Below are 27,090 nucleotides of genomic sequence, written 5' to 3'. Positions count from 1 at the left end.
CTCAATAGTTGTAGAGGTGGAACAAAACTAAATACATTTATTTGGCACTTGTCAAAATGTATAATAACTGTGCTTAAGTGCATTTTGAGTTACTTGGGAAGCTATACATCCAATTTCTGCAGGACAAAAGAGTATTTCACATTGTGGTAATACTTGTATTTGTTTATTTCCTCCACCAGTGTGTGAATGTCATTTGAATGGACTGAAAGGTATGCAGAAAAACAAAAAAAAGAAATATAGTTACAGGTCAGAAGAATGAAAAAAAACTTTTTTTAGCCACATGGTGGCGTCATCTCAAACTGTCCAACAGATGTCACTGGCTTTAGCTCTTACGGTTTCCAGATATATCAATTAAGTAATAAACAACTAATTACTTCTTACTTGAAAATACATTTATTGTTTCAGTCCAGGCAGCAGTTAGTCACAAGTGAACAAACAACATGACATAAAAGTTACTTCTTTTTACTTTATCCTCTAACCTAACTGATCAACTCTAGTAAGTAAGTATAGTAAAATACTTAACTCCTGTTGGGACTCTTTTGAGTTTGTTCCACATTCTATTAAACCCAGGAATGCATCTATCAGCTTTAACTACCTTAAGCCCTAAAGTCATTGAAAATGACTATTGAGAGTGTTGGATTAAATCACATCAGATGGTGTAAAACACTGATGGTAAGGGTGACAAGTCAGACAAGAAACTAGTTTCTACTTAAAACTACAGCTCACTGAGCCTCACAAGTCGTAGTAAAAGACAGAAAGGGGGGGCCGTCAAAAAGCCCAGAGGAAAGAACGTAACGTTGACTTACATGCCAAGTTCATCTAAACTACGTGGCAATAAAGACTTGTTTTTATTTTTGTACACCGTGTTAGGTAACAGTGTACTCATACTCATTTCATGAAGGCTGTATTAACCACATCTTTGCAACAAAAAAAGCACAAACTATCAGACAAAATGTGTAAATACAGCAACATACATAATCCAAATACTGTTTGAGCAAAATTTTTACATCAGATAATAGTCTATGTGTCTATTGTAACAGCTCAGAGATTAAACACACAAAAGAGAAATAATAGAAAAATAAACCTGTGCTGAATGAACCACAACAACAGTTTGTGATTCTTCACTTAAAAGGGATATGACTTGTTACATAGAAACTACAGAAACCTGAAACATGCAAAGAACACTAAGCCTACTCTCAGGGAGAGAGACATTGAGTCATGATTTAAGTGCCAGCAAAATGAGATATTGTACATTGGCCTTAATGTGGTAGAATCGTCCTGGTATCACAATTTGATGTGCAGGCATATAAAACTGTTGTTTAAAAATATATTTCAACTTTATGATCGACAACAGAAGCCCTATGCAGATATGCATCTATACATTTTATTTTACTCTTTTTTCCATTGATCAGAAGTCATTTCCAGTTGTTTACTCCAGATTTGACTGAGCTCTGATGTTGTCACCAGTGCAGGTTTTACTGTGACAACGAGTTCATTTCTCGAGATCCCCAGAAAATAAAATGCCAGAAAAATGAACATTTAACACAGGAAAATGCAGCAGACAACGAGCTAAATAAGTCTAGATCCAGAGGAAAACAACTGGAAATTACTTCTTAATACGGGAAAACAGAGTAAAATAAAATACATGAACCCATGTCCTCTTAAGGCCTCCGTAGTTGACAACATATCTTTATCCACATGCTGGTTCTCTCTCACATTGGTCAAAGATCAACGAGTGCTTTCACCACTAAGTTATACAACATTTACTTAAACTAATACATAATTGTTGGATCCAGATCTAATCACATCATTAAATGGATAACACAGATTTCTAAGACTCATTCTTGCATTTAGAAAATCATCTGTACAAGATCACTTTAAAAAGTATAAAAGACAGTATGTTTGTCATGCACTAACAACTCAAGTCTACAACGAGACACAAAAAACCTTTGCTGCAGTCCTTGAATTAACTGCTTCATTGTTAAGGGAATGAACATCACTCTCCAGTGTGTTACCTGTCCATTCATTTCTGCCTCCATGCTGTCCATAAAGCTCAACACACAATGTGGTTCCATAGAAGTGATAGAGCAGCTCCCAGTCATGTGGCCGCTCATACAGAATACTGACACTGCCTTTGCAGGCTGAGTTGGCTTGTGACTGAGGCACATGTGGTGAGGCTGTATAAACAGGTGCATCAAGGCAGAGTTCTGTGTGCTTTTATGCATCTGTGGCCTCACAGATTCAGTGACTGAGCCGCTGGACCTTAACACTGGCTGGTCTTCTCTGGGCAGATGAAACGCTCCTGGTCCTTTTCGACTGCATCCATACCAGCCTGCTGCTCCCTGCTGGTCTTTTTGTTTTCCTTTTTACTGCTGCTGTTTGAAGGACCCTGGAGTTGACGCTGACGCTCCAAACTGTGCCACATGCCGTAGCCGAAGTAGATCAGGAAGCCTGAGATGAAGTGTTGGACGAGATATGAGATTCCACAAAAGGTAACTACAAAAACACTGGCAAAGATATAACATCTACCCATCAGTTTTACCATCAGTATTAACTAATTCCATTCCTACACATTCACACACCGCCAACGTAGCAGTGGGAGCAATTAGGAGTTCAGTGTCTTGCCTAAGGACACTTCCACATATGACTGGAGGAGCCAGGAATTGAACCCCAACCTCCCCATGCTAACAGCCTCCCCATGCTCTACAACTTGCTTGTTAAATCCGTTCAAAAACTTTGATATGAAACAACACGTTACAGTGTTACAGTAGGGGATACTGTATGCCAAACAATGTCTTTGGAAAGCAGTGACTTCTTGAAGTCTCAATTTTTCCTGCCTTGCAACCTCAAAGTGACGACGCCAGCAAGTCGCTGCCTCCAGTGAGGACAGTACCATCTGAATTAGTCAGGCTCATTGTCTTTATGCTCAAGTTAGCTAACCATCTGTTCAATCATCACGCTTCACATCCACATTTTATCCGATGTTTTACTGAAGAGTGATTAAGCCTATTTCCAATTACATAAAACTCACGGTCACATATTATGCAACTTTACTTTGTTTTTCTAACAGTAATGTGTGTCCCTAGTCTGTCTACAAACCCCCCAACTATGAGAAAAGTCCATCCTCTCTGTCTTTTGTCTTTTCCACTTTTCAGAAAATGTGTGCTCAAACAGGCCGTTAGGAGATTTTCCCTTCATGACATCACAAAGGGCAATAACTCCTCCCCCAGGTGGGTGACACTCCCACAGCTAGGTGTTTGTTCTGCCCTCTGAGTCTACTTTCTCACTGTAAACAATTGGATGTAGTGCAAGAAAGCCTGAACCTAAGCCCTTCCAGAGAGGGGGCGTGGTCAGACACAGCTTATTTACATATTTAAAGGTACAGACACAGAAACAGCCTGTTCTGAGCAAGGCTGAAATAGAGGGGTTTATAGTCATGATCAAATACAGGATCAGAGTGGATTTAGAACAAGAAACTTCACAGACATGTTTTGGGGAGCTCTGAGACTTATTTAAACTGGTTGAAAAGAAGTATAATATGTGACCTTTACAGGGACTCACCTACAGCCATCCACACAGAGAAACGTATCCAAGTATCTCCACTCAGCTGGACCATGAGGTAAATGTTAACAAATATACTCAGAATGGGCAAAAAAGGTAGAAGAGGTACCTGGTAAGACAAAACGATACAGTACATTTACTATTTTCCTCGTTTAATAATGCAGGTCTTGGCTTGAAAAGAAACTAAGTCATTGAGCAGCTACACACCATGAAGGAGACCTTCTTGCTTGTCTGAGGCTGCCTGCAGATCATGTAGACGCAGCTGCTGAAGATGAGGAGACATAGGGTCAGCAGTGCTAGGATCCAAACCTCCATGGCAAGGATGGAGCCGATGTGGTACGTGGTGAGATAGCTCATCACACACACCAACAGCACTGTGATGCAAAAAACAACAACACATTTAATTTCTGCGTCTTTAGTGACATTATAAAGAAGGATTTTAACCTGGCCTGCTTACCTAGCACACAGACGAACGTGTTGACCACACTGGAAGAACTTTCAGAGGGGGAGGCAGGAGGGTGCAGGACAGTCTGCAGGCTGGAGCTGCCACCCTTCAGCATGTTAAGGTGGGACTCTGACTCAGTTAGGTCAGACTCGCCTTCCTCAGAGGACAGGAAGTCCTTTTCCCCAGTGCCTGCTCGCCGCTCCATGGTTCCATCAGGCTGGTACCTTGAGGGTGAAGTAATCACAGATTAGAGGTCATGTCTTCATAAAGGTTAAAGCACAAACAGCCAAACTGCAGTACTGTATTAAACATGTTCAGGGTTATGCTTTCTCCAGCTACAAATATTGTGAAATATCTAATGTGTTTTTTTGGGGGGGTTTTTTTACATTAAAATCCTGTTTAAACCAGGGAACAAACATTGCATCTGTGTTGATGAGACACGTTTGTGCAAACAGTTGTACAGAGTTTAGGAAAAACACAAAACCTGAGTAAACAATCTACGCTCAAGCAATCACATTCATAGAATGGGAGCATTCACAGCTCTTACATCACCACTGTGATGCAATACCAAAAGGCGTTGTTACACTAACGTAGTAATCAAACCTGTTGGTTTGGGGGAACGTTTAAGGAAGTTGCAATAATTAGATTTCTCTGAAGGGCTATATTTGTTATTTTATAAATGTACTCACCTCAGAATCAAGACACACACAGCAACCAGTGAGTAGGCCAGCAGAGTCCCGATTGACATCATGTCAACCAGTGCTTTGAGGTCAAACAGGAAGGCCATGATGGCTAGATAATCAAGAAATTACAATTAGCTCAAACACTTTGACATTTAAGATGAACATTGAGATGAAAAGGTGAATTATGAAATACTGTCAAACAACATTTTGATACAATACATTAAAAAACACCCACATACAAAAGTGCTATAATACTATTCTTGCAATTACAAAATGAAAACGAGCATCCAAAAAAAAACCAATTTAAAATAAACAGACTCAAATTAAATGTCATGCAACATGTTTTCAAAATGAAGAGATACAAAAGAGTGAGGGCTGTAATCCTCTCCACACCATGTGGTGGTGTTTGATGTGAGACACACTGTTGTGTTTCCTCTTGTGTCCCAGCTCCAGACTTCATAGAGCTGATCTCAGCAGCACAGTTCAAACACAGTGTGCACACTGCTCCGCACAACATTACATTAAAACAAGAATAACAAAGACAGCTTCCCTGCACAGTTCTACCAGTTGCTCATCACATCTGCCCATCCCTTCATCAGGTCATAACTTTACGGCGTCTAAGCCTGAAAATCCTGGACACAGTGAGCAGAATCCAAACATGAACAGAACCTGGATTCTACCAAGTAAGAAAGTTTTAGAACTACAGCAGTCTCATAAAGGCCAGCAGTTTGGATATATTCTTTAATCCTTAGAAGCAGAATAAAATCTAATGACGTATAGACATTAGGACTAACTTAAAACAAAACGTGTTTCCCTCTTTAGCCTAAATCGCCACGTTTTAATGGAAACCAGCCTCCGGGATCAAAATCAAATTATCTCGCAACTTTTATCAACAGCAGACACTTTTATGCTCTGAGACCCCCGGCTCAGCATTCACCAAAAATAAAGTTAACGTTTTTATGATAGCTTATTGAAATGAAGCAGAAGATGTGCAGAAGTAACTATTCTAAAGACTAGCTGCAGAAACTTTATTTAAATGTAGCATCCTAATAAAATGAAACCACCTCTCTGTTTCATCGATGGTCTCCAATGTAGTGACAATCTTCTTTGATTTAAAGAGCTTTTTTATTTACTACCTAACAAGACAATAGTAACTGAAGGAGAAGTTCAATACAAGTTCAGTCTGTAGAGAAGGCTTCCCTGTAATCCATTCACAGTTGAACAAAGAGATTCATAGATATAATGCGACATATTAAGAAGCTGTAAGCTTGTTCACTTTCTTGCTGAGAGGTAGATGTCAGTTAAAGTGTGCACCAGACTTTAGGAAGACACTTGCTCCAGCAAGAAATCCAGCACAAAGTTTTTATTAACTAATTTTCATGCAAGTGTAACACCATGATCTATAGAAGTGCTGTTAGGTAGATTTCTTTTTGTCAAAGCGTAGCTTGCAAATGATCATTGTTTCCACTTGTGCTAAGCTAAGTTAACCATCTCTATGCCCAGGTGCATGTGTGCTTAATTTTAAAACCAGAAGATTTAAATTAGCACAGTATGAGGGGAAGAGGGTAACTAGCCACCTGGGGTCTTGTTATTGCTTTTATTGTGCGAGGCTACCTGACAGACAGCACTGGTTGATATGTAGAAAGTTAGCTAAAGCCAGACGGGCTGAGTTGGTGAATACTGATTTTTTTTTTTTTTAAACAAAAAAGGATCCAGCCTTCTTAAAGTGAGCAATATTTTCTCACATGCTTTAAGAAACACCATCACCACATTAGCATGCAGTAACCACCACCACACCACGTGCATAGATCAAATCCACAACACACGTCCACGATACAACCCCATGATAGGCGAGTCCTTGTCTCCGGAGCTTACCCGCAGTGGTACCTGCCGCCATGGTGGCAGCAACAGGCGACTGGCGCTTACTCACTTTGGACATAAATTTGAACAGTATGCCATCTCGTGCCATGGCAAAGAGAATGCGCGGCAGAGGGAACATGGAGCCCAACAGGCTAGGGAGAAGAGGGTTCATGGTTAAGTTGAGGACACTCTAGGAAAGAAAACATGACACCTGCACAACTGTGAAAGAACAACGTGTGCTTAAGGAGGGAAAACCTTTTAAAACTAGACATTGTAAAGTTAGAAGTAGGGTCAATTTCAGGAGCAGGAGAGCCAAATGATTTTGTGCATCGTTCATGGTGTCTTTCACAGTTGATTGGTGGAGAAAGATTAGCAGGAGTAATCTCACTGGACTCTCCCCGGCTCTCACCTGCGACTACACCGGAGGTCATAGTGGCAATAAGTGGGGTCTTCGTCTTAGGATTGATTCGGGCTAAGCCTTTGAAAAGCACCCCATCCTCTGCCATAGCATAGATTATACGAGGCATGGGGAAAATGGAACCCAGCAGACTGCATGAGACAGCAGAGACATGCAAGACCAACACGTTAGTGAAAAGCCCCGAACACATACATACACACAATTACACTTACAATCACATCTTTAAAGCATGTCTTTCTTTCCTGTGGGTGCTTCTTTCAGAGCGTCTCACTCTTCATTCACTTTTTTAACAAATCTAATAAATGGAAAACAAAAGACACTAGCTGTCACCAATGTCCTAAAGCGGTCATGAATGTATTCATAAAGAAGATTATAGTTGTATTTCTCAGTTCTGAGTTGGCTTTGACTTAAGTTTAAAAGGAGTTTTTGGCTTTTCGAGTCATATTTCATATTTTTCAGAAGTGTAGGGATTAATTCCAAATATATAAAAGCATCCGTGTGTTTTAAAGTATTCTCATAACTTGTAGGAATTGGGAGGAAATCTGCCAAAGGGCGGACCCCGTGGTAATCAAAATGCAATTGGTTCAAGTCGAGTTTTATGCACATGAATGCAGAGCATGGGATTAGTGAAGACTGACTACACTGACTCAGCGAACCTACAGGGAAGAAAGACAGAATAGATTCACATCAGTGTACTGGTTTGAGAAAAGCTTGGCCAACTTTTAGGATAATTAGAATAATTCAATTATGAATACTATATATTTCAAACATGCAGGTATCTGAAAACAGAGAGAATTGACCACCACAGCATCCCAGTAAGCAACATGAATCAATCCGATAGCAAGGCGTAGACAGAGAGATGTGGTCAGAGTTAATGACCAGATCTTATTCACCATTATTGCCCATTTATAGTACCCACATCGATAAGAAATTAAACTCAAATACAGTTAAACTAACATTAAGCCTTTGTCTAGTATGATAATTAATTTTTAATCTTAATATTTTTTTGGACAGTAATCTTAGTGGGTACCTGGTAGAGAGAGCACACAGTGAACCTGCAGCCACCACATATTTCGCAGGACCCCAGCCCACATATTCAAAGGCCATGGGCAGAGGGCTCTTCTCATCCAGCAGGTAGTAGGGCATCATCAGTGTGAGCGCAGCTGACACACCGAAGTATGCCAAGAAACATACAGTCAGCGACACCACGATGCCGATGGGAATGGCTCTCTGAGGGTTTTTCACCTCCTCACCTGTCATATGCACAGATATGAAAACAAATCACCTTCACACTTAGCTTTACAAAACATCCGTCACATGTATTCATCATGCAGCTTACCTGTAGTTGCAATGCAGTCAAACCCAACGAAAGCGTAAAAGCAGGTGGCAGCTCCAGCCAGGGTTCCACTGAAGCCGTAGGGCATGAATCCACCAGCTCCATAATCACTGCTCATGTTGGCCGTCACTGAAACATTCCTGAGACATAAAAGCTGTCAGTTCATAACGAGACATTTCCCAGAGAGGTAGGTGACATGAGGTAAAGTCTGGCCACTGCTGCCCTGCATGTTGGATAGGGAGCACTGCATTAAAACAAACAAAATAGACCAACAGGGATAGAGATGCTTTGTTTGCTGTTCAGGAGAAGACACTTTGCATTAGTGGACCATGATATACAAAATGAATGGCTCTATTACCTTGTAATTATGGTGACATTTATAAGGGACTCTTCAGAAATCTGCCAGTTGTATGCGTCTCCTTTGACAAAGCCGGAGATGATGACGAACAGGAGAACCAACACGTTGATGGCAGTGAAGACTTTGTTGACCCAGGCTGACTCCTTCACCCCAAACGACAGAAGTCCTGGGTTGAGAAAAAAAGATGCTCAGAACGGTACAGTGAGGTGTGATATCTCAAACTGAAATCCAAGCACTGATCTCATAAACATATTTACTTTTAAGATGCAAGATGTTTGCAATAAGCAGGTATAATATGACATAAATAATTATCTGAGTCTGCAGTGTTTTATACATCATGGTTCACAAACAAAAGTAGAAGTGTTGGACCGGTTGGTTGAACGTCTTGGAAAAGATCAGTAAAGTTAATACAACTATCCTGAGTGTGGCAATAAGGTCGGTATCATACTTCAACAACTGAGGTAGTCACGGGTAAATTTAGTGTGAGCTCTGTGTGTTCCCAAAAAAATTACAGAAAAAAGGTGTGATGAACAAAAAAAGAAGATCCAAACTTTTTTCTAACTCCGATATATTTTTCCCTCAGAGAAAACACCAGTGGATTGTTTAAGGGTCACATATACCTAATCTCATCAACGCATTGGCAGGCCAGTGAATAACACATGATAACATTTTGTTTTATCAGTTTTAGCCTGGGAGCCATGGAGGTGGAATTCAACCAAATTGTCTCCGGTTTTAAATTCCTGATCCGTGGTTAAAACGACCACAGGAAATGAATATGGCCTACTCTCAAAGTCCTCAACAGCTAAATTATTAAACCCTCGGCTGCTACAAGGCCTGGGCTTGTAAATAAGCTGTGTTTGTAATTGGAAGTTCTCATAATATGACTGTGTGACTGTGGGAAAGTGCAGCAAACTATCAGGGTGATTGTGGAGTTTTTAAAAAGAAAGGGGATGACAGTGGGCTCCCTGTGGTCTCACAGTGCCTTTAAAAAGCACAACTCACATCATATCCTAACTTTACTGAATTGGATCATGCAAGCTGTGGCTTTTGTTTTAAATAAAATTGTACCAATCCTAATTTTAAGTGTTTTTTCTCTGGTGCTCCTGTATCTGCACATCAACTTGAATTTGTCGATCCCCAGTCCGGATTTGGGCCTTACCAGAGAGCAGCAGTATCAGGCAGACAGCAAAGAAGTCAGGGTACTGAGCCAAGCCAGGTGAGTTCATACTGAAGTATGTTTTACAGAACACCTCTATGTGTCCTCCTATCATTTCATCAAATGTGCCACTCCAAGCCCTGGCAACTGATGAGGTACCTGTGAGAAAGAAAGAAATAAAAACCATGTCAATCAATCAGTATCTTCTTTTTTATTAAGTAGTCTAAAGTGTATCGCTTACTTACCAATCACATAGGAGAGGATTAAGTTCCAACCAGTAATGAAGGCCCAGATCTCTCCTACAGTCACGTAGCTGTAAAGGTATGCTGAGCCAGTCTTGGGGACACGTGCACCAAACTCAGCATAACACAGGCCGGCCATGACTGAGGCTAGGGCAGCAATCAGGAAGGAGATGACAATACTGGGGCCTGAGTTCCCCTTGGCCACCTCACCGGCTAAGACGTAGACGCCAGCGCCAAGAGTGCTGCCAACGCCCAGGGCGATGAGATCGACGGTTCCCAGACAGCGGCACAGCTTTGAGTCCTCCAGGGTGCTCAGGTCCACCACTTTCCTGCGCACCAGGGATTGGCCAAATGACAGAACCTGCTCCAACATGTTGACACCTGCTGATAGAGGGAACGAGTGAAGAGAAAAGAGTGAAAATACCTAAAGGTATATAGTAGCTTATAGGTACTGTATGAACTACTTAACTGTGTGTAAGGAGACATTTTTTTGTCGACTTTGATACACCCTCTTGACAGCCCTGCGGTATGAGTTGGATAAGTCAAACTGTCATGGTTGGTATGCAAGTATGTGTGTACAGCTTGAGGGCCTCCAAGGTGCAGACACACAGCTAAAGAAGATTTAAAAAATCAAAGAAAGTCACAGCTCAAGAGAGAGTAAAGATTTTGCCCCTTTCATTACAACTGTTTTTTTTTGTCTTAGCATCAATGTTTGCACTTTTCTCAACATTTATGCTGAAAGAGTTTGTAAACCAAAGGCTGTGTCCATGAGCACAGTTGGATTTTTCTCTACCTGCTTCACATATTCCTGGATCTTCTTTAAAAAAAAATAAAAAATGCTTAAAGGTCGGTTGCGTAACGTGAGGATGACACAGATGTAGGTTAGGGCTGTTGAGACGCCCTTAACCCCCAAAAAACTATGACGTGCATCCTAGGAATACTGCCAAGTCCTATAGCGTGGTAAAGTTCATACAGTAGTGTCCCATTAAAAATCTATTGTTCGGGGTTATGGTGCATATCTAAGTACTCAAAGGGCTGCATTCATAAAAGGACCATGGAGGAACCGCTATGACACAATAAAGACATTCCACACACTCTTAACTGATTACATTAGAAAGGACATAAATAGACAAACCGCAAAGTCTTCTTTGTTTTCATTGTACCTTAACATGTCTCTTTTCATTAGAAGAGTCGCTGAGGCCTCTGGATACATAATGATAAAAGCGGAATGAAATCCGCAGGCTTTCTGTTGAATAGTTTCTTTGCTTGCTTTGGAAGTAAAGCCTTCTTCTTTGAACCAGCACTTTGATTGTCTTGACTGTAAATTAACATTGACGACCATTCAAATATGCATTGATCTCTATATAAGTGTACTCCTTTAGACCAAGAGAAATGAGTCTTGGATGTGACAGCTCATTAGCATTACAAAGTGGATCCAATTACAGCATCTCAAGCGTGGATAAAAAGTGATGATGGTTGAGAACAAAATCTAATTTTGACAAGTAAAAGTTCACTTTTTTTTTTACAATACAATTACTCAAAATGCAGATCTTACCTGTATCATTATTCAACATGTCATCTTTTTTTTTTTCATTGTCATCATCAAGTTGTATTAGCAGATCATGTCCTAAACTGAACTTGTTGAATTTCGTTTCAAAGGCTGCTTTAAAGACAACTCAGAGCCAAAGCAAAAATGTGACCTTTAAATTCGAGCATCAGTTATTTTGAGCATAAGCACAAGCACATGTAGCAAACATTACAATATTTCTACTTCATTACAGACATGCACATACCTGTTGACACTGCGTGGATTTGACAGGTCAAAGTTTGGAGAGGGAGAGACAATGCAGTTTGAAGCGTTGGGTGTTTTCTGAACTCCTTCTGCAGGGAGCAGCAGATCAGCTGCACAAGATGCACAGGTAGAAGTCAAATTACATCCACTGATCCCATGGAGTGGTGCCTCAAACTCTGCCGCAGCACTGTGCTCAACACTCACTATGCTGGCATGTACTCTGTTCAGGGGCAGTACATCTACGCCTCCCTCTGTCCTCAGTGTTTCTTCATAGGATCTGCCCCTTCCTCACCCCTCACACTCCCAGTCCTGCTGCAGTCATGGGAGTGACGTCCCTTGAGCAGGGAGGCAAAAGGGGAGGAGGCAGGCCATTGGGAATTGGGTGGGTGGGGGGGGGGGGGGGGGGGGGTCATGCTTGAGATATGGGGAAAATCTGGAGACAACATTGCACCATAAACTCTCCTCTTGGGGATGGCACAGCAGGACAGACAGGAAAAGGGAATCTTGTTGGTAGAATAAGTGATTTCCAGAGCACACTCAGGCTAAATACATCCCAGCTGCCCACATGCAAACTGACTACTGATAAATGGTTGGGCAACTGGGGTTGACAAACATTGAAGCAGACACTTGTGTTTACCCAGTACAGCCCACAAGAGTGCTGCTAAAAGCATGGGTGCTGATTGGTCAATGAAGGGTGGACGAGCTACAGTACTGGGGGGGTTAAGCCCTCCTAATGGAAGACAAGTATTGCTCAATGTTCCCTGAGCTATTAGACCTATGCACAGTACAAATCAATAGCACAGCTCACTGTGGTACACCACCAAAAGACTGGCACCTCCACAGCGACTTTAGTTATAAATTGGAGCTCTTTCACTGGGAAAAAGTCACATTTTTCCATAAACACGGCCAAACACTTCCTAACAACTAAGGTTGAGTGTGCAGTGAGGGCAATAAAATGCCAAGACCAGCTCAAACCAGCTTGAGACCTCAGTGGGAAGGTGGCAGCTGGAAGCAACGTCCAACCAACAGACTAAACACTTCATAGCATTAAAACAACTATCTCTCTCTTAGTTTGTCCATCCAGCCAGGCAGCCAAATATCATGGCACCTTGCCAACTAAGCCTTGGCTGCAGGGGCAGATTATCTGTGCCGCATGCTGATGGGAGAGCAATTGCTTTTCTTGGTGGTGGTCAGGCTGAAGACACAATTGTACATTCTGGCTATTCAAGCAGAACACATTAAAAAAAAAAAAGTATAAATAATTCAGAATGGTGAAGCCACAGCCAAAACTCTTCAATACTCCGTAAAATGTCTCTATTCAAGAGAAGACATTTCTGAAAGGTCCTGTATCATCTTGCATACTTTAATTCATGGTTAAATAAATTAAATGTTTTGTACACGCCTCCTGGACTAAAGATATAATTGGTTTTGGGATAAGAATCAAGTTTTTTCTTTACTTTCAGGTGGTCACTGTAACCATGGTAAGGATGGAAAGGAGCCACTGGCTGAACATTTCTCACTGTTGACATGCACTAATTCTGTGAAGCCAATTGAATGCATTTGCCCTCCAATAGCTGGGTGACCTAGCTTCAAAAAGGTGGATATGGTCAACAGATTGAATGGTGTTTGCCTTGCAGACACCGGCTCTGCTCGCTCCAGTTAACTCTGGTGTCACCAGGAAACGTTCGAGTGAAGAATTACTGCTAAGGCAGACAGATCAGCAGACCTGAGTAGAATCTAGAAACTGATCTTGAGATAAAGAACGGCTGCCTATGGGAACAAGGAGAAGATACAAAAGAGATGAAAATCCCTTTTGTAAACTATGGAGACACAAATGACCAAATACAATTGAAAAGTCAATAAATGACTTCTCATAGCCCACAATCAAATCTAAAACACTGTGTGATTGGTTGTTTAAATGCTGGTTAGAAATTAGTTTAAGAAGCCAAAGTTTGGCTATTTAGCCATGGTTTGGATGTCAAATTAAATGTAGTGGGATAAAGCCTCTTCATATTAAATTTTAAGAAAGGTCTGGAGCCCTAAGCCTGAAGACATACCTGCTCTTAGCTTGACTTAATACTCTTTTTATTAGTTTGGAGAAGGAAGTATTATGTATGGATTTATTCATCTTCACCGAAGACTCAATCTCAATCTAAGTGATTTCCTGTCTCTGTCTAGGTCAGTGTGAAACCTACATTACAGGACATATATCTACATGTGTTTAAAATGTTTAATTCACTACCATTCATGTTTTAGAAAAGTACATTGGCTAAATGTTTTCAGATGTGACAGTCCAATGCAGAATCTTGTAGCAGACAGTCAAATGAATACAGTCATTACTTTGATTTAATGCTTTTGGCATCATAACAGATTTGCTTATGATCGACAGATGATTTATCGATACACTGACTTCCAAAAATGAACTCCTCACTAAGAAGGCTGCAGGATTCACAGTTCTGCAGTGTCATTATCATTCCATTTCTTATTTTTGCTTTTTATGTGAGACAATGACTACTCACACAGCAATGCTTAAACAGACATTAAACCAGAAAAAATATCAACTCAGCCATTAAGGCAGAGGTTATCTATTGAGATAATAACGGCAAAATGATCTGATTAGTGATATTATCAGAACTGAATTGCTTGTTCTATTTCTTTTCAAGCTTTTTTGTGGTTCCTCGTGCATGAATGCAGCTCGAGAGAGTATGCAGGGCTGCCAGGCGTCAGTAAGTCAATCACTTCTGCTTAGTTTAACTAACTACTTTTATTGTTTTTTCTCTGTCTACTGTCCAACAGATGGTTTTTCTCCACTCACTGATGTGAAAAATGCAACAGAAGAAATGTAGCTTGCTTAGACTTATATGAGGATGTCAGAAGAACTTGATTAGCGAAAACAGTTCAGTGTGGGTGTGCAGAAAAAGTGTATACATCCAGTCCTATGGGATCCATCTTTGTTTGCCCTTCTGAACATTGCGTCATGCTCTGTTTAACAGTTCAACAATCAGTTAAGCAAACACCAGATATTGTATGCTCTCTGTCAGAAATGTAGGGCTGCTATAAATCTAGCACATTCTCTCTCAGTTGCCCTAATTTGTGGAGCAACCCTCAACATCTGGGCTGGTCGCACAGATGTTAAAAGTTATGACTTCACTTTTAGTGCAGAGGACTAACTATTTTCAAAGTACAAATTGACTCTTTTAGGCCCACTGAGCGAAACAGCAACTAGTTTTTAGGTTTTTTTTTTCTTGCTAATGTCCTAACTACTGAATTTTAGCAGTAAATTTCAATGTAACTGAAATTTCTCCTGAGACAGAAGTATTACATATGTTTATTAAAAAAAGACAGGGCAGAGCTGATTAGCAAGTTTGACCTTGGTCAGCTATATTTTGGATGTGTAACGATGTGTGAATACAGAGTCAACCAGCCAAAAAGCTTCAACACAGTTTCATGTCCCACTCAGTTATTTCTGCTTTTGTTGTCTAATTGAAGCACTTCTCCTGACCCTCTCAACCCCTGACCCTATTTCAGTGACCTCATCCAACATGACGTCAGCAGGTCTTATCAGTCAAGATAGCCTACATATAGGCTAAAACATACACCTGTGTGAGTTAAGCCAGCTTTTTGTATTTTTAAGATTTACCTGGAGTGTCTACCAAGCACAGTATGGACTGATTAACTCATTGTTTGGAGCTGAAATTGGCCAACTTGACTTACCTGACATCCCAGGTGTGAATGTTTTCTTGATTTGATAACTGTAGGCTAATTAAAGTTCATATGCTAGTGATATTTATCATTGACGATAAAAAAAAAATTGAGGAAAAAAAACAATAACGACTCTCATTAACCAAATGTTAGCAGACTAATCAAATTTAACGCTGAATCTAATTTTGAATTTGGGTGAAGAAATACAGAATGACACAGCTCAAAGTTACATTTGGTCAGCAGTGACCTTAAATGGCCTTTAACATGCTAAAGGCCGCAGCTCGGTACATGTCGGGCTTTAGGACCCGGCAGCGCAGCTCTGATGTCAGCGACATTATGGAAGCGTTTACCTGCTGAGGATCAACCCTTACCTTGTTTAAGCTAACCCACGGCGCATTGTAACACCTTTGTACACACAACTTAATGTTGATATTTGGAGAGAGTTAAGTTCAGTAGTCGCGGGAAGCTGCGGTTCATCACTCAGCTGCTGATGGAGCACATCCGACTACCAAAGGTAACCGCGCAGCTGATCGCACTCATTGCACTGATTTCCGCCTCTTATACACACACTGTCAAGTGTGCTGATCTGAACTGCTGAATTTAAATGAAATAATTCAACCAACAGTCTAAATAACAGGGTATGTGCTGCAGTGTATGCCACGTAGGCATGTCAAAGTCCCCTCTTCAGATTGTCAGTGGTGTATTATAGGCCAGCTATAAACACATCAGTACAGCTGCTGCGTCAGAGCCGTCTGTCCTGAGGCTGATTGGATGCTGTGTTTCCTTTTCCAGGTGGACAATGTTAGGCTGCTTGACAGAGTCTCCCCCAGGAGGAGCAAGTTGGGTACCCTCTACCTGACAGCCACTCACACCATCTTTGTAGAGAGCGAGGCTGGGGTGCGCAACGAAACATGGGTAAGCAACAACACACACGCAGAGACCAGAAATCAAGTCAGTTTGGACACCTATAATTAGAGGTAAAGTGTCTCAGTTCAATGGCGTTAGAAGGCCTCAAATACAGGAAAAGACAGAGTAGTACACGTCTTTTCATATTTCAAAACACATAGGCGTAATGTTTACTTAGTTTGATTCCTTAATGTGTTATCACTTTTCTATAGAATGTAGAACAATACATTTTCTTTATTTCCCCTGCATTTCTATTACCAGGTGCTTCACAGTTTGGTATGCAGCTTGGAGAAACAAGGAGCCACGGACTCAGGATGTCCTCTGCTCATTCATTGCAAGAACTTCCAGGTTCTCCGTTTTGTCATACCTGGAGAGCAGGAGTGTCACGATATTCTCCTGTCCCTACGGCGCCTCTCCCAGCCAGGTACGCTGTGTTACGATGTCGACCATCATCATTGAGCGACCGTTGCTTTTACAGCTGTTTTCTGTGTTATATTGATGTTGGATGGATGGTGTGAAGTGAAAGTTAGTGGAGATGTGAATTAAAAAAACTGGCCAGGCTGTAGGTTTTTATTTCCTCTGCTTTTGATTTCTTACACAATAAAATGTTTTACACATCAAATATAAACCACTTCTGTGCCTTGCAGAGAGTTACGAGGAGCTGTATTGTATCACATATAAACCAAATGTTGATGAGGAGGAGAGACGTCAGGAGTGGGACTTCTTGGACCTGAAGGCCGACTACAGCAGAATGGGACTCCCAAACTCCCAGTGGAAACTCTCCCCTGTCAACCAGCACTACAAGGTCAGCGAGTCAGTACAGTCATACTGTTTTAACCTCATATAGTCATGACACTAGTTCTGACCCATGTTGTAATTTTTTGGGGTTCAAAGGTGAGTGACACTTACCCTGCTGACCTGTTTGTACCGGAGTCGGCCACTCCTCCAGTCATAGTTGGAAGCTCCAAGTTCAGAAGCAGAGGCAGATTTCCAACTCTGGCCTACTACTCCAAAGAAAATCATGTAAGTAGAAACATTTTCCCTTCTGTCAATCATATATGAAAGCTTCTTCTTCTTTATCTGAATCAGACTGAAAACAATACTAACGCCTTGACACGAGCTACAAAAGCACAAGAGTCCAACAGGAAGAAGGTTTATTACTTCTGTATAATAATGTTTCATGCCTGTTAGCGCTGCCACTGGAGGAAAAGCCTTTCTTTACATTTTCAGTCCCAGTTAACAATACAGTAGAGTGTAGACAGACAGCAGGATGTGATTTTAGTCAGAAATCGAAAGAATCAGAATCAGATTTATTGGCCAGGTATGCTGACACACACAAGGAATTTAACTTTGGTGAACTGTGCTCTCTTATGTACAGGTACAACATTAAATAGCAACAATAAACATAATAAGAAAATACTAATATTTACATGACTAAATATGACGCTGAAGTAACATGAGAAGAAAAATAACAGAGGTAATAATAACTTTATTTATAATAACACCTTTAAAAACAGATGTTAAAGTGCTTTGACAGATCAAAGGTACTGACATGTCCCGGGGGGAACCAGAGCGGGCACAAAAATCAAAGTTCCTCACAGCATTAAAAATCACAGTCCCCTGAACCCTGAAGTCACGGCTTTGGAGCTCGTGGTTCTGCCTGCAGATATGTTGTGGTCAAAAATATTGTTGTTTTCAAACCTGATTTTTAACAATCTTCAAATTTCTGAATGACAGATATGATAGACCAAAAAAAAGGCAAAGACACAGATATAGTTGCGTTGAGGAGCCTACAGGCCAATAAAACAAAAACAAAACAGTCCGTGATTTAGCATTGTATTTACAGCATTATAATAAAATGTCTGTAAATGACAACACATTACAAAGCATGCAGCGTTCATGACCACAGAACTCCTGAAACCATATAAGTGAATTGTCATGTTTTGTTGCCACCAAAGTAGCACCAGATGTTTTATCTGGTTTGTTATTATTTGTTCAGCTGAGATTGACCAGTTGATAAGACATTAGAGTGCTGTCTTCCAAATAAGGTACGTGTGCTACAACACAGCCAAGCCACAGGGCAACATGAGCCTTTTGTGGAGATCTGAAGCGTAAACGGATCGTTCCTTTTTGCAATTTTAGATATACAGATATGTGGTAAGAAACAGGTAGATCTTCATCAACATATATGGGGACATGGGCGTAGACCTGACCATTGAAATAGTAAATGGACTTGAGCTTGTACAGTGTAGCGCTGTTCTAGTCTTTAACTCAAAGTGCTTTTACACCTCAGGTCACGCCTACACATTCACACACCCATCTGTATTAGCTAATCCCATTCATACACATTCATACACCGCTGACGAAGCAGAGGGAGCAACTTGACGTTAAGTGTCTTGCCCAAGGACACATCAGACATGTGGCTGCAGGAGCTGGGGATCAAACCCCCATTCTTCCAGTTGAGAAACGACCGACTCTACCACTGAGCCACAGCCGCCGAAAACGGCTACAGAAAGTATAGATGATAAGTAAGGATGGCATGAAACAGCATGAGAATCTCCTGACAATGAAACCAAAGAGATTCTTGTCTTAAACAGGAGCTTTTTAGGCTTGAAATCTGACTAGTTAAAAAATTCCCCCCGAAGGGATTTAGACGATTCTATCATTAAATCAAAGCATGAATAATAACCATTTTCTAAAACTGTATCAGGAAAAAGCCAGAACATTCATAATCCCCTCTATTAATCCTTGCCTGGACAGTTGGGAGTGCTTTATGTGTTTGAGGTCAGCTTCCCAGGGCTGAGGGTTCAGTGTGTGGAGCTTGGTTAGTACAAGTCATTTCTCTTGTGACTACTAAATGGAATAATGATGTGGTTTATTCATTTAGATTGAGCATGCAAGGAAAGAGAAGGTACTGGGAAGTCATTTTTCATTCCGAGTTTCACAGAACTATTGTTTCTTCTAAATGTCGAACAAGCAAACATTCCCGTTTGAAGCCTGAGTGCCTCTTACCTCCTCCAAGGCTGCCATCTGCCGTAGCAGCCAGCCCCTGTCAGGTTTCAGCGCCCGCTGCCTGGAGGATGAACAGATGCTGGAGGCCATCTTGAGGTCCAATCCCCGCAGTGACTTCATGTATGTGGTGGACACCAGGCCTAAGGTGAGAGCCCTCTGTGCCTAGATGAAAATACAAAGGTTACAGTACAGTGCTGTATGTGCAGGTGGGCTTTGTTTTCTTAACTGCACGTCTCACAGCAAAAGCCTGAAAACATCCTGGCTGTGTGTAACAGATGTGTGTGTATTTCATGCCTTTGCCTTTTGAAAAGCATTTCATGATGAATCAAATGTCTTTTCAGCTGAATGCAATCGCAAACCGAGCTGCAGGAAAAGGCTACGAAAATGAAGACAACTATTCCAACATAAAATTTAAATTCATCGGCATCGAGAACATCCATGTGATGAGAAACAGCCAGCAGAAAATGCTCGAAGGTAATTAACACGTCTCGCTAAACGGCTTCTCCCACTGATCGAAGATTTAGTGCAGAAAGTGTTGAAGCCGCAGCGTGTCAGAAATGTCCGACCGCAGAAGTGTTAGTGGAAATAAATCTTTTCTGCCATTGTCTGTTTAAATTCTGCTGCTTCTTCACATTACTAGAGCAGAGCGAGACCCCACGACCCCCCCGTGGCTTTCATATGCACTCATGCAGACCGGACTGTGCTGCAATCGGGCCTCAAATGAGCCCACTGGAGGATTTCTGAGTATTGTGCAGGGGTGCTCCTAGGAAGACTTTCAATCCATCTGGATTTTATTTCTGAGCTATTTTGGTTTCCCGGAGTGGACAATCCAGGACCCTATCCCCCCAAAGAGAGGCCGAGGGCGTGAGAATGATGTGATTTCAAGTCTGAAAATCTATAGCTGTTCTTAGTTGTGATAACTCTTTGCCCCCCCTGGCAGCGCAAGGGAAGTCTTTAAATGCTGGAGACAGCAGCTGACTCTCAGAGCCTGTCTGACTCTCTCCGCCCGATAGCACACTCCAATAAGATTCTAAAGACCCCCTGCCTGGCAGCATCAGCTACAGCATTTGTTCTTGTAGAAATCCTTTCCAACAAGAGTTATGAAAGGTTAAGTAAACCCGTTCACCTGCTCGCTCTACTCTCAGTGGTCACAGAGTGTTCTCACATGGCCCACACTGATGAAGTGTCACGTCTGTCCACTGCATAGAGAGGAGCAAACGTATTAATGCAGCTATCTCAAATGTGTTTAAATGAGTAACGTTAATGATAGATTGGCCTGAGTGAAGGAAATGTTAGCTGCAGAAAAAGCTGCTTCAGGTCACTCTGCCCTCCAGTGAACTTGAAAATATTTATGTTGAACTCTGAAGAAGGGAAAATAAATTTGAGATTCAGTTATTCCAAATAAACAAACACAGGACCGGAAGCCTTATGGTACATCATCTGTCAGGCTGGTTTTACTGATTGTATTGAGAATAACATGATACACTTAAAACAATAAAAAAAAAATAAAAAAATCTTATTAGATTTAAAATCTACAGTCATGCCAGAAGCTTACTGAGGCAAAAAAACAAACACGTCATGTTGATGATTTATGGAGTCAGCATGCATGAGGTGGTTTTTAGACAGTTGTGTTTATCTGAGTTTGTCATATAAATGTTAACATTTGATGAAAAGAACTGTAGTACAGCTAATGCAAATTGGCATATTATTAGTTTTGTAGATATTTAATCATAAGAGGTCAAGATATTTTTTGTTTTAAAGATTTATTTTTGGGCTTTTTGTACCTTTATTGGAGAGATAGGACAGTGGATAGAGTTGGAAATCAGGGAGAGAGAGAGTGGGGAGTGACATGCAGGAAAGGAGCCACTGCACCACCATCGCCCCAGAGGTCAAGATATTTCACAGGAAGGGTGCCAGCGTTGACCTGCAGAGGGCACTGGAGGAAAGTGGGCATCAATTAGTCAGTGGGGTTTACATGAGTACCATTTTAAAATTCCATGTAAATCTATCCAACAGTTGATAAGTAATGAAGTCTGGCCCAAATGCATTTGACAGACTGACCGGAGGAATGACACGGGCATCCCTAGAGCCATGCTGCTAACGTGACTCAAACATTGAGCGGAGTCCAAATAAAAACCTCTACGTGAGAAGCTGCAGGACTCCTCTTATGAAAGGCAGTGGAATCTGTTATGAGACCCATATTTCTCTCATGCCATGTTCAGGTTCTTTATGGAGGGTTGTTAAAGATGTTGATATGAATGTGAGGTTGAGTAAAGTCCAGTGATCAGGTATGCTCCATGTTTCCTGCCAGTGAGACAGCTGTGTTGTGGTTTCAGTGAGTCAGCTGTACTCCCCCTCCATGTCAGACTTCCTGGAAGGTCTGGAGAGCTCAGGCTGGCTGAGGCACATCAAAGCTGTTTTGGATGCAGGCATCTTCATCGCCAAGGTCAGTCTGGTGGTTAATCCCTGCTGTCTGCCCCTCTACTGCACTCAATATTAGCTTAGGTGTGTGTGTGAGTGTGTGTGTGAGTGTGTGTGTGTGTGTGTGTGTGTGTGTGTGGTTGTGCATTATCCTGTATGTGAGATGCACATTATTGCAGCATCTATTCTCAGGCTCCACCGGTTAAATGCTTAAGGTTTCACATGTTTGAGTGCAGGAAACATCTTCCATGTATGACCCTTCCTGAGGGTCTGAGAGGAGCCGAGAATATTGAGATTTTTAAACGCAGTCTTAAAGCTAATTTATTCAGTCTGGCTGTTATATAGTGCTTTATATAAATTCAAATCTTAACATTATTGTATTGTCTTTTTTATCCTACTTCCATTTTAAATATTCTGCTCCTATGTATTAATTTTAATATCTTATTGCTTTTGTGTCGTATTTTATTATTTCATTTTTATATATATATTTAATTTATTTATTTTCTTATTGGTGTGCATTAGTCTCCAATGATTTTATAAACTACTTTTTCATCAATAACTTTTCTGCGCAATTTAATTTGTCTGAAAGGTGCTATATAAATAAAGATTGATTGATTGATTAGTCAGTCAGTTTAACAGAGGTAGCAGTTAACAGAGGTGTGTGTGCTAAACAGGAAGTAGCGAGTACTTCATAGAAAGTAAATCAACAGAACACATTATAACAAGCAGCTCTTTGTCATAACGCTCCTTTACTAGAGAGCTTTTGTTCATCTGTTCATACCACAATCGACTGTGTCTGACTTCTCAGCACAACAAACACAAACACATTGTCAACGCTGTGAGAGCAGGAGTCTAATTCTCTGCCACACTATTACTTGAAGTCTTGACAGTTTTAGTAAATAAGACCCTTATCAGCAGCATTTACCAGGTTTAACAAAAGTAACTAGCCTGGGTGGAGTTTCCAGGGCACCTTAGGGCTGTGGCTGAACACAGACGGAGCAAACTGAGCCTAAAGCCTAAAATCACTTTCAATTAGACAAGACCAGTATGTGACTTTGTGTCCATTGTGGAGAGAGGTTGCTGTAGTCGGGAACTTCAGAGCAATATAACATTTAAAGTGGCGCAGAGCAGATAAAATCAGTACACTCCAAACTGGAGGTCATTTTTTTTGTATTTCTTTTTATTTTCAGATTTATTTTGGGGCATTTTATGCCTTTATTTTAGAAACAGGACAGTGGATAGAAACTGGGGAGAGAGAGTAGGGAAAGACATGCGGGGAAAGGAGCCACAGGTCGGATTCGAACCCGTGACTTCATGGACTTCAGCCCCTGTACACGCGCACTAACCGCTAGACTAACTGCTGTATTTGAATCTCTTATTTTCATTTATTGTCATATTTCAGCATCTCTTTCTGACATTTGTATTTATGTTTACATATCTTCATGTTGAATGTTCATGGTTTGTTTTAGTGGTTTTAAAAATTATTTTCTTTTTCCCTTTGTCACGATGCTTTAGATGTCTAGTGTGAAGCACTTTGATTTGCCTTGTTGCTGAAATTTGCTTCTTATGAAGGAACTTGACTTGACTTTCTGTCACAATAACTGTACTCTGTTCAGGCTGTTGCAGAGGAGGGTGTCAGTGTCTTAGTTCACTGTTCAGACGGTTGGGACCGAACAGCCCAGGTGTGTTCAGTGGCCTCTGTGCTGCTGGATCCATACTACAGGACCCTCAGAGGATTCATGGTAGATACTACACCTTGTTACTATTTCTCTTAAAGCTACAGTGTAGAATAAACTTACTTACTTTAGTAGCAGTAGTGATATCATATACCCCTCTGTTACACTCTGTATTCTTATTTGAGGAACAGTATGACTGTACCTGTTAGTATTTCAAACATTACACTCTTTGAGAATTGTGTCTTTTATAAGAAGGATTTTTAGCAGGCTAACTTGAAATCCACTAAGAGCCACAGTGGAAAATACATTTAATAGAGAAGCCTAGCTCTAAAAAATCAGAGCGAGGGTAAAGAGGTAAAGGAGTACCTTTTTATTTACAGCATTCAGAAACTTTAAATGTGCATGAACTCTGGAGCTCCTCTTTGCATAGCACATGACTTTCTTTTTTTAATTCTGCTTCTAGGTTCTCATCGAGAAAGACTGGGTCTCATTTGGACACAAGTTCTCTCACAGGTTTGCCTTTACAATAAACTCTCATAGCACTTTGGATTTGCCATTCTCCTCTGTGTAAACAGCCCTTTCCTCATCTTCAGGTGCAACCACTTGGTGGGAGACCCCAAAGAGGTATCTCCCATCATAGATCAGTTCCTAGAGTGTGTGTGGCAGCTCATGGAGCAGTTCCCCTGTGCCTTTGAGTTCAATGAGAGGTTCCTCATCACCATTCACAGCCACATCTACTCCTGCCAGTTTGGCAACTTCATTGGTAACAACCAGCGGGAGAGGACAGATCTGCGGTGAGATTTACACCTGCAGCCGCCATCCGTTTCTTTTCCTTTTCACAGCGCAGACATCTGGTCAGAGCGACTGCACTGGGAGAAGACAGGCTACTAAAGAGAAGTGACAGCCAAAAGCAGTTAATCACATCACAGGGCTTATTCAAACAGAGACAACTCTATTCTAGTTGGTGGACATAAAAGTTTTCTTTCTTTGATCAGAAGTCTTTGAATCATGTGATCAAACTGTTTATCCCTGTTTTTTTTATTTCTTCACTGCCATTTGACATTCCTACAGACTGCTAGAGAGGACTCACTCTTTGTGGAGTTATCTATGGACAAACCGAGCAGTCTACATCAATCCTCTGTACCGAGAAGACCACAGCCAGACACAGGGGCTCCTTCGGCCATCTACTGCCCCCTACTGCTTTAAGTAGGTCCCCACAGAGAGGAACAACATGTACAGCCTGAGTCAAAAATCAGGATATACAAGTATTTACTGCTACATGTTTGTTTATTTCAGGTCTGTTGTAAGACTGTTTTGATATAAATCCATCCATTATTTCCATATTTCTTGCTTCATATAGGTTTTGGAGAGGGCTGTACAACCGCTTTGACCGAGGGATGCATCCTCGCCAGTCTGTAGAGGATTACTTGAGTGCAATCCAAGAGGAGACAGAGCAGCTGGAGGAGCAGCTGGCTTCACACAAACAGGTAGGACAGGGCTATACATTCATACTGCTCCTTATTTATCCTGAAAAATCATACGCTGCAATACTTTTCCTTCCTTCATTATCAACAGAAAATTGCTCATCTGGAGAAGGAGCAGGGGTGGAACAGCGTTACACAGAAAAGTGCTCCCTTTGATAACAGCCCCACAGCGTGGGTTCAAGGTAACAACCTAAATATGGCCAACACTCCTCAGGACTACACCGGGGGCTTCATCACCAGCAGCCCCTGTCAGCCTAAAGCACCAGACAGCAGCCTGATACTCCTGAACCAGGACTTGACCAAGACGTCTGAGTTCAACCTCTCCAGCAGCAGCGACCAGGAGTCGGGTATTGCAGACCTGAGCTGTCGCTCACCGCTCAGCGAGGACAGTACCAAGGACCCAGACTCTGATGAGGCTGCCCACTTATTTACCTGAGCAAATGTAGCGTTTTGGAAGAAGGTGCTTCACCTCCAAGCCGTCAACAGGGCCACCGAACAAACACTGCCTTTATGATGTAACCCAGATGTGGGCTAAGTTGGGTTACACAATTGATTTGCACTTCTGTTTGCATGTGTGGTGGTAGACTTTTCCTGTTTCTGTGTGCATTCAAGTTAGTAGGTGTTTATTGTAACGACCACATTTAGCTTCTTACCTCAGTTTTAGAAATTCTGATTGTCATGGGAATATTTGGCAGCCATTTAGCTGTGTGCTTGGTGTTTGCTACAGTCACATGTTGTTTTTATATCAGGTATTTTGCTTTGAAATGTCAACAATTTATGGAAAAGGACAGGAAGTGGCGAGCACTTTTAAGATTGACTCATGAGTTCCAAATCTATTTTAGGTGAATTGATAATAAATAAATAAATGTTATTGTAATGGAATCAGAACAGAGTTAAAGCTATCAGACAATTAAATGATAAAACAATAGGAAGTAACAACAACGTTTTTAAACTGAAGGTCGTTAAAAGGCAAATGACGACATCATAGAGGCTGCCAACACGAGGTGCTCGGGGGGAATTTATAATAACGTAGCTTTGTAGCAATGTTTGTAAAGAGTTATCTCGTAAAGTTCTTTATCGATTGTTTGGGTCATTTTGTCCATAAGCTGATTGAATTTATGTTGCACCTTATGGTAACTTCCTGTTATCAAGACGTATCCTGTTGAACCAAAAAATGTAGTTAAAGTCAAAATGTAGCAGTTTTTTAAAATCCCATGGTACTGATAATAACTGCACTAAACTCGGGACACATCAGACCTTGGCTAGCCACTATTCTATAATCAGTGGTTTGTTGTGGTTTATGCCACCTTGAGGTCCAGGCTTGTATTTTAACTTCACTCACATAAACATGTAATGATTCCTCTGCAAGATGTCAAAGTAAGCTTTGACATCTTGCATATTTCTTAATAGTGTTTGAACACCTGATGATCAAACTTTACAAAAGCTGATCGACTGTCTGATGGTATCAGATCATTGCAGAGTAGATGATGAGCCTAATGAGCACTGAACCAAAAAAAACTAGAGTATGTGAACACTAAAATAAGTCTGCTACATGCAGCAGATCATGAACATTGGAGGACTTGTGCCAACTGAAAATGAACATTTAAACCGCTGACTTTAATAGCATAAGATACGCATGTGATGCACTCCAAACCTGCAAATGAACAAAGAGGAGATTATCAAGCATTGCATGTTCAAATATTTTTGTACCATGACATATTTTTGACTACTGTAATCTTTCTTTAACGTGCATTGTTTTTATTTGTATAAGAAAGTCTAAATTGTGTGGTCATAATAACTTCTGACCGTGTATGAGAGCTTTATGTGTTTATTTGTTCAGATGGAATAAGAGCCAAATTTGTCAAACTGATTAAATGCAAAGTTGTGAAACCTGTATCAGTTTAAATAAAAACGTAATTGTCAATTATGTTTAAATTAGTCCATGATGTGTACTTGCCTGGTCTTTAAGGAGTCAGATTTACACAAAAGCATATTAGACTTCTGATATCACAAAAGACTCCCTCGGTTTAATAATCAT

At 41.0% G+C, this 27,090-nt stretch overlaps 2 protein-coding genes across 4 annotated transcripts; one reads left to right on the top strand and one right to left on the bottom strand.

The window, feature by feature from the left end:
* Nucleotides 1–147: 147 nt before the first annotated feature.
* Nucleotides 148–12,163, bottom strand: slc7a2 (solute carrier family 7 member 2). 3 transcript variants are annotated; one of them, XM_061048883.1, is made up of 12 exons: nucleotides 11,853–12,163; nucleotides 10,063–10,443; nucleotides 9,821–9,976; nucleotides 8,662–8,827; nucleotides 8,307–8,443; nucleotides 7,998–8,220; nucleotides 6,959–7,098; nucleotides 4,696–4,798; nucleotides 4,019–4,230; nucleotides 3,769–3,935; nucleotides 3,562–3,670; nucleotides 148–2,451 (listed from the first exon to the last, which is right to left on the bottom strand). In XM_061048883.1, the coding sequence occupies exons 2-12, from the start codon at nucleotides 10,430–10,432 to the stop codon at nucleotides 2,264–2,266; spliced, it is 1,971 nt and encodes a 656-aa protein (XP_060904866.1). In that variant the 5' UTR covers nucleotides 10,433–10,443; nucleotides 11,853–12,163; the 3' UTR covers nucleotides 148–2,263. The 3 variants fall into 3 exon arrangements, with proteins under 3 accessions (XP_060904866.1, XP_060904868.1, XP_060904867.1); XM_061048885.1 differs by lacking the exon at nucleotides 6,959–7,098 and adding an exon at nucleotides 6,565–6,701; XM_061048884.1 differs by having other exon boundaries at nucleotides 10,063–10,440.
* Nucleotides 12,164–15,878: 3,715 nt separating this feature from the next.
* Nucleotides 15,879–26,976, top strand: mtmr7a (myotubularin related protein 7a). The gene is made up of 14 exons (XM_061048888.1): nucleotides 15,879–16,067; nucleotides 16,346–16,468; nucleotides 16,721–16,883; nucleotides 17,107–17,264; nucleotides 17,354–17,482; nucleotides 19,482–19,616; nucleotides 19,813–19,945; nucleotides 21,808–21,917; nucleotides 23,509–23,634; nucleotides 24,032–24,081; nucleotides 24,162–24,362; nucleotides 24,640–24,774; nucleotides 24,929–25,055; nucleotides 25,144–26,976. The coding sequence occupies exons 1-14, from the start codon at nucleotides 16,044–16,046 to the stop codon at nucleotides 25,486–25,488; spliced, it is 1,959 nt and encodes a 652-aa protein (XP_060904871.1). The 5' UTR covers nucleotides 15,879–16,043; the 3' UTR covers nucleotides 25,489–26,976.
* Nucleotides 26,977–27,090: the final 114 nt, after the last annotated feature.

The sequence above is a fragment of the Labrus mixtus genome, chromosome 10 (genome assembly GCF_963584025.1).
Source record: "Labrus mixtus chromosome 10, fLabMix1.1, whole genome shotgun sequence".
NCBI lineage: Eukaryota > Metazoa > Chordata > Actinopteri > Labriformes > Labridae > Labrus > Labrus mixtus.
The sequence above is the reverse complement of the archived record's forward strand: the minus strand, read 5'-3'. Positions and strand labels throughout refer to the sequence as shown.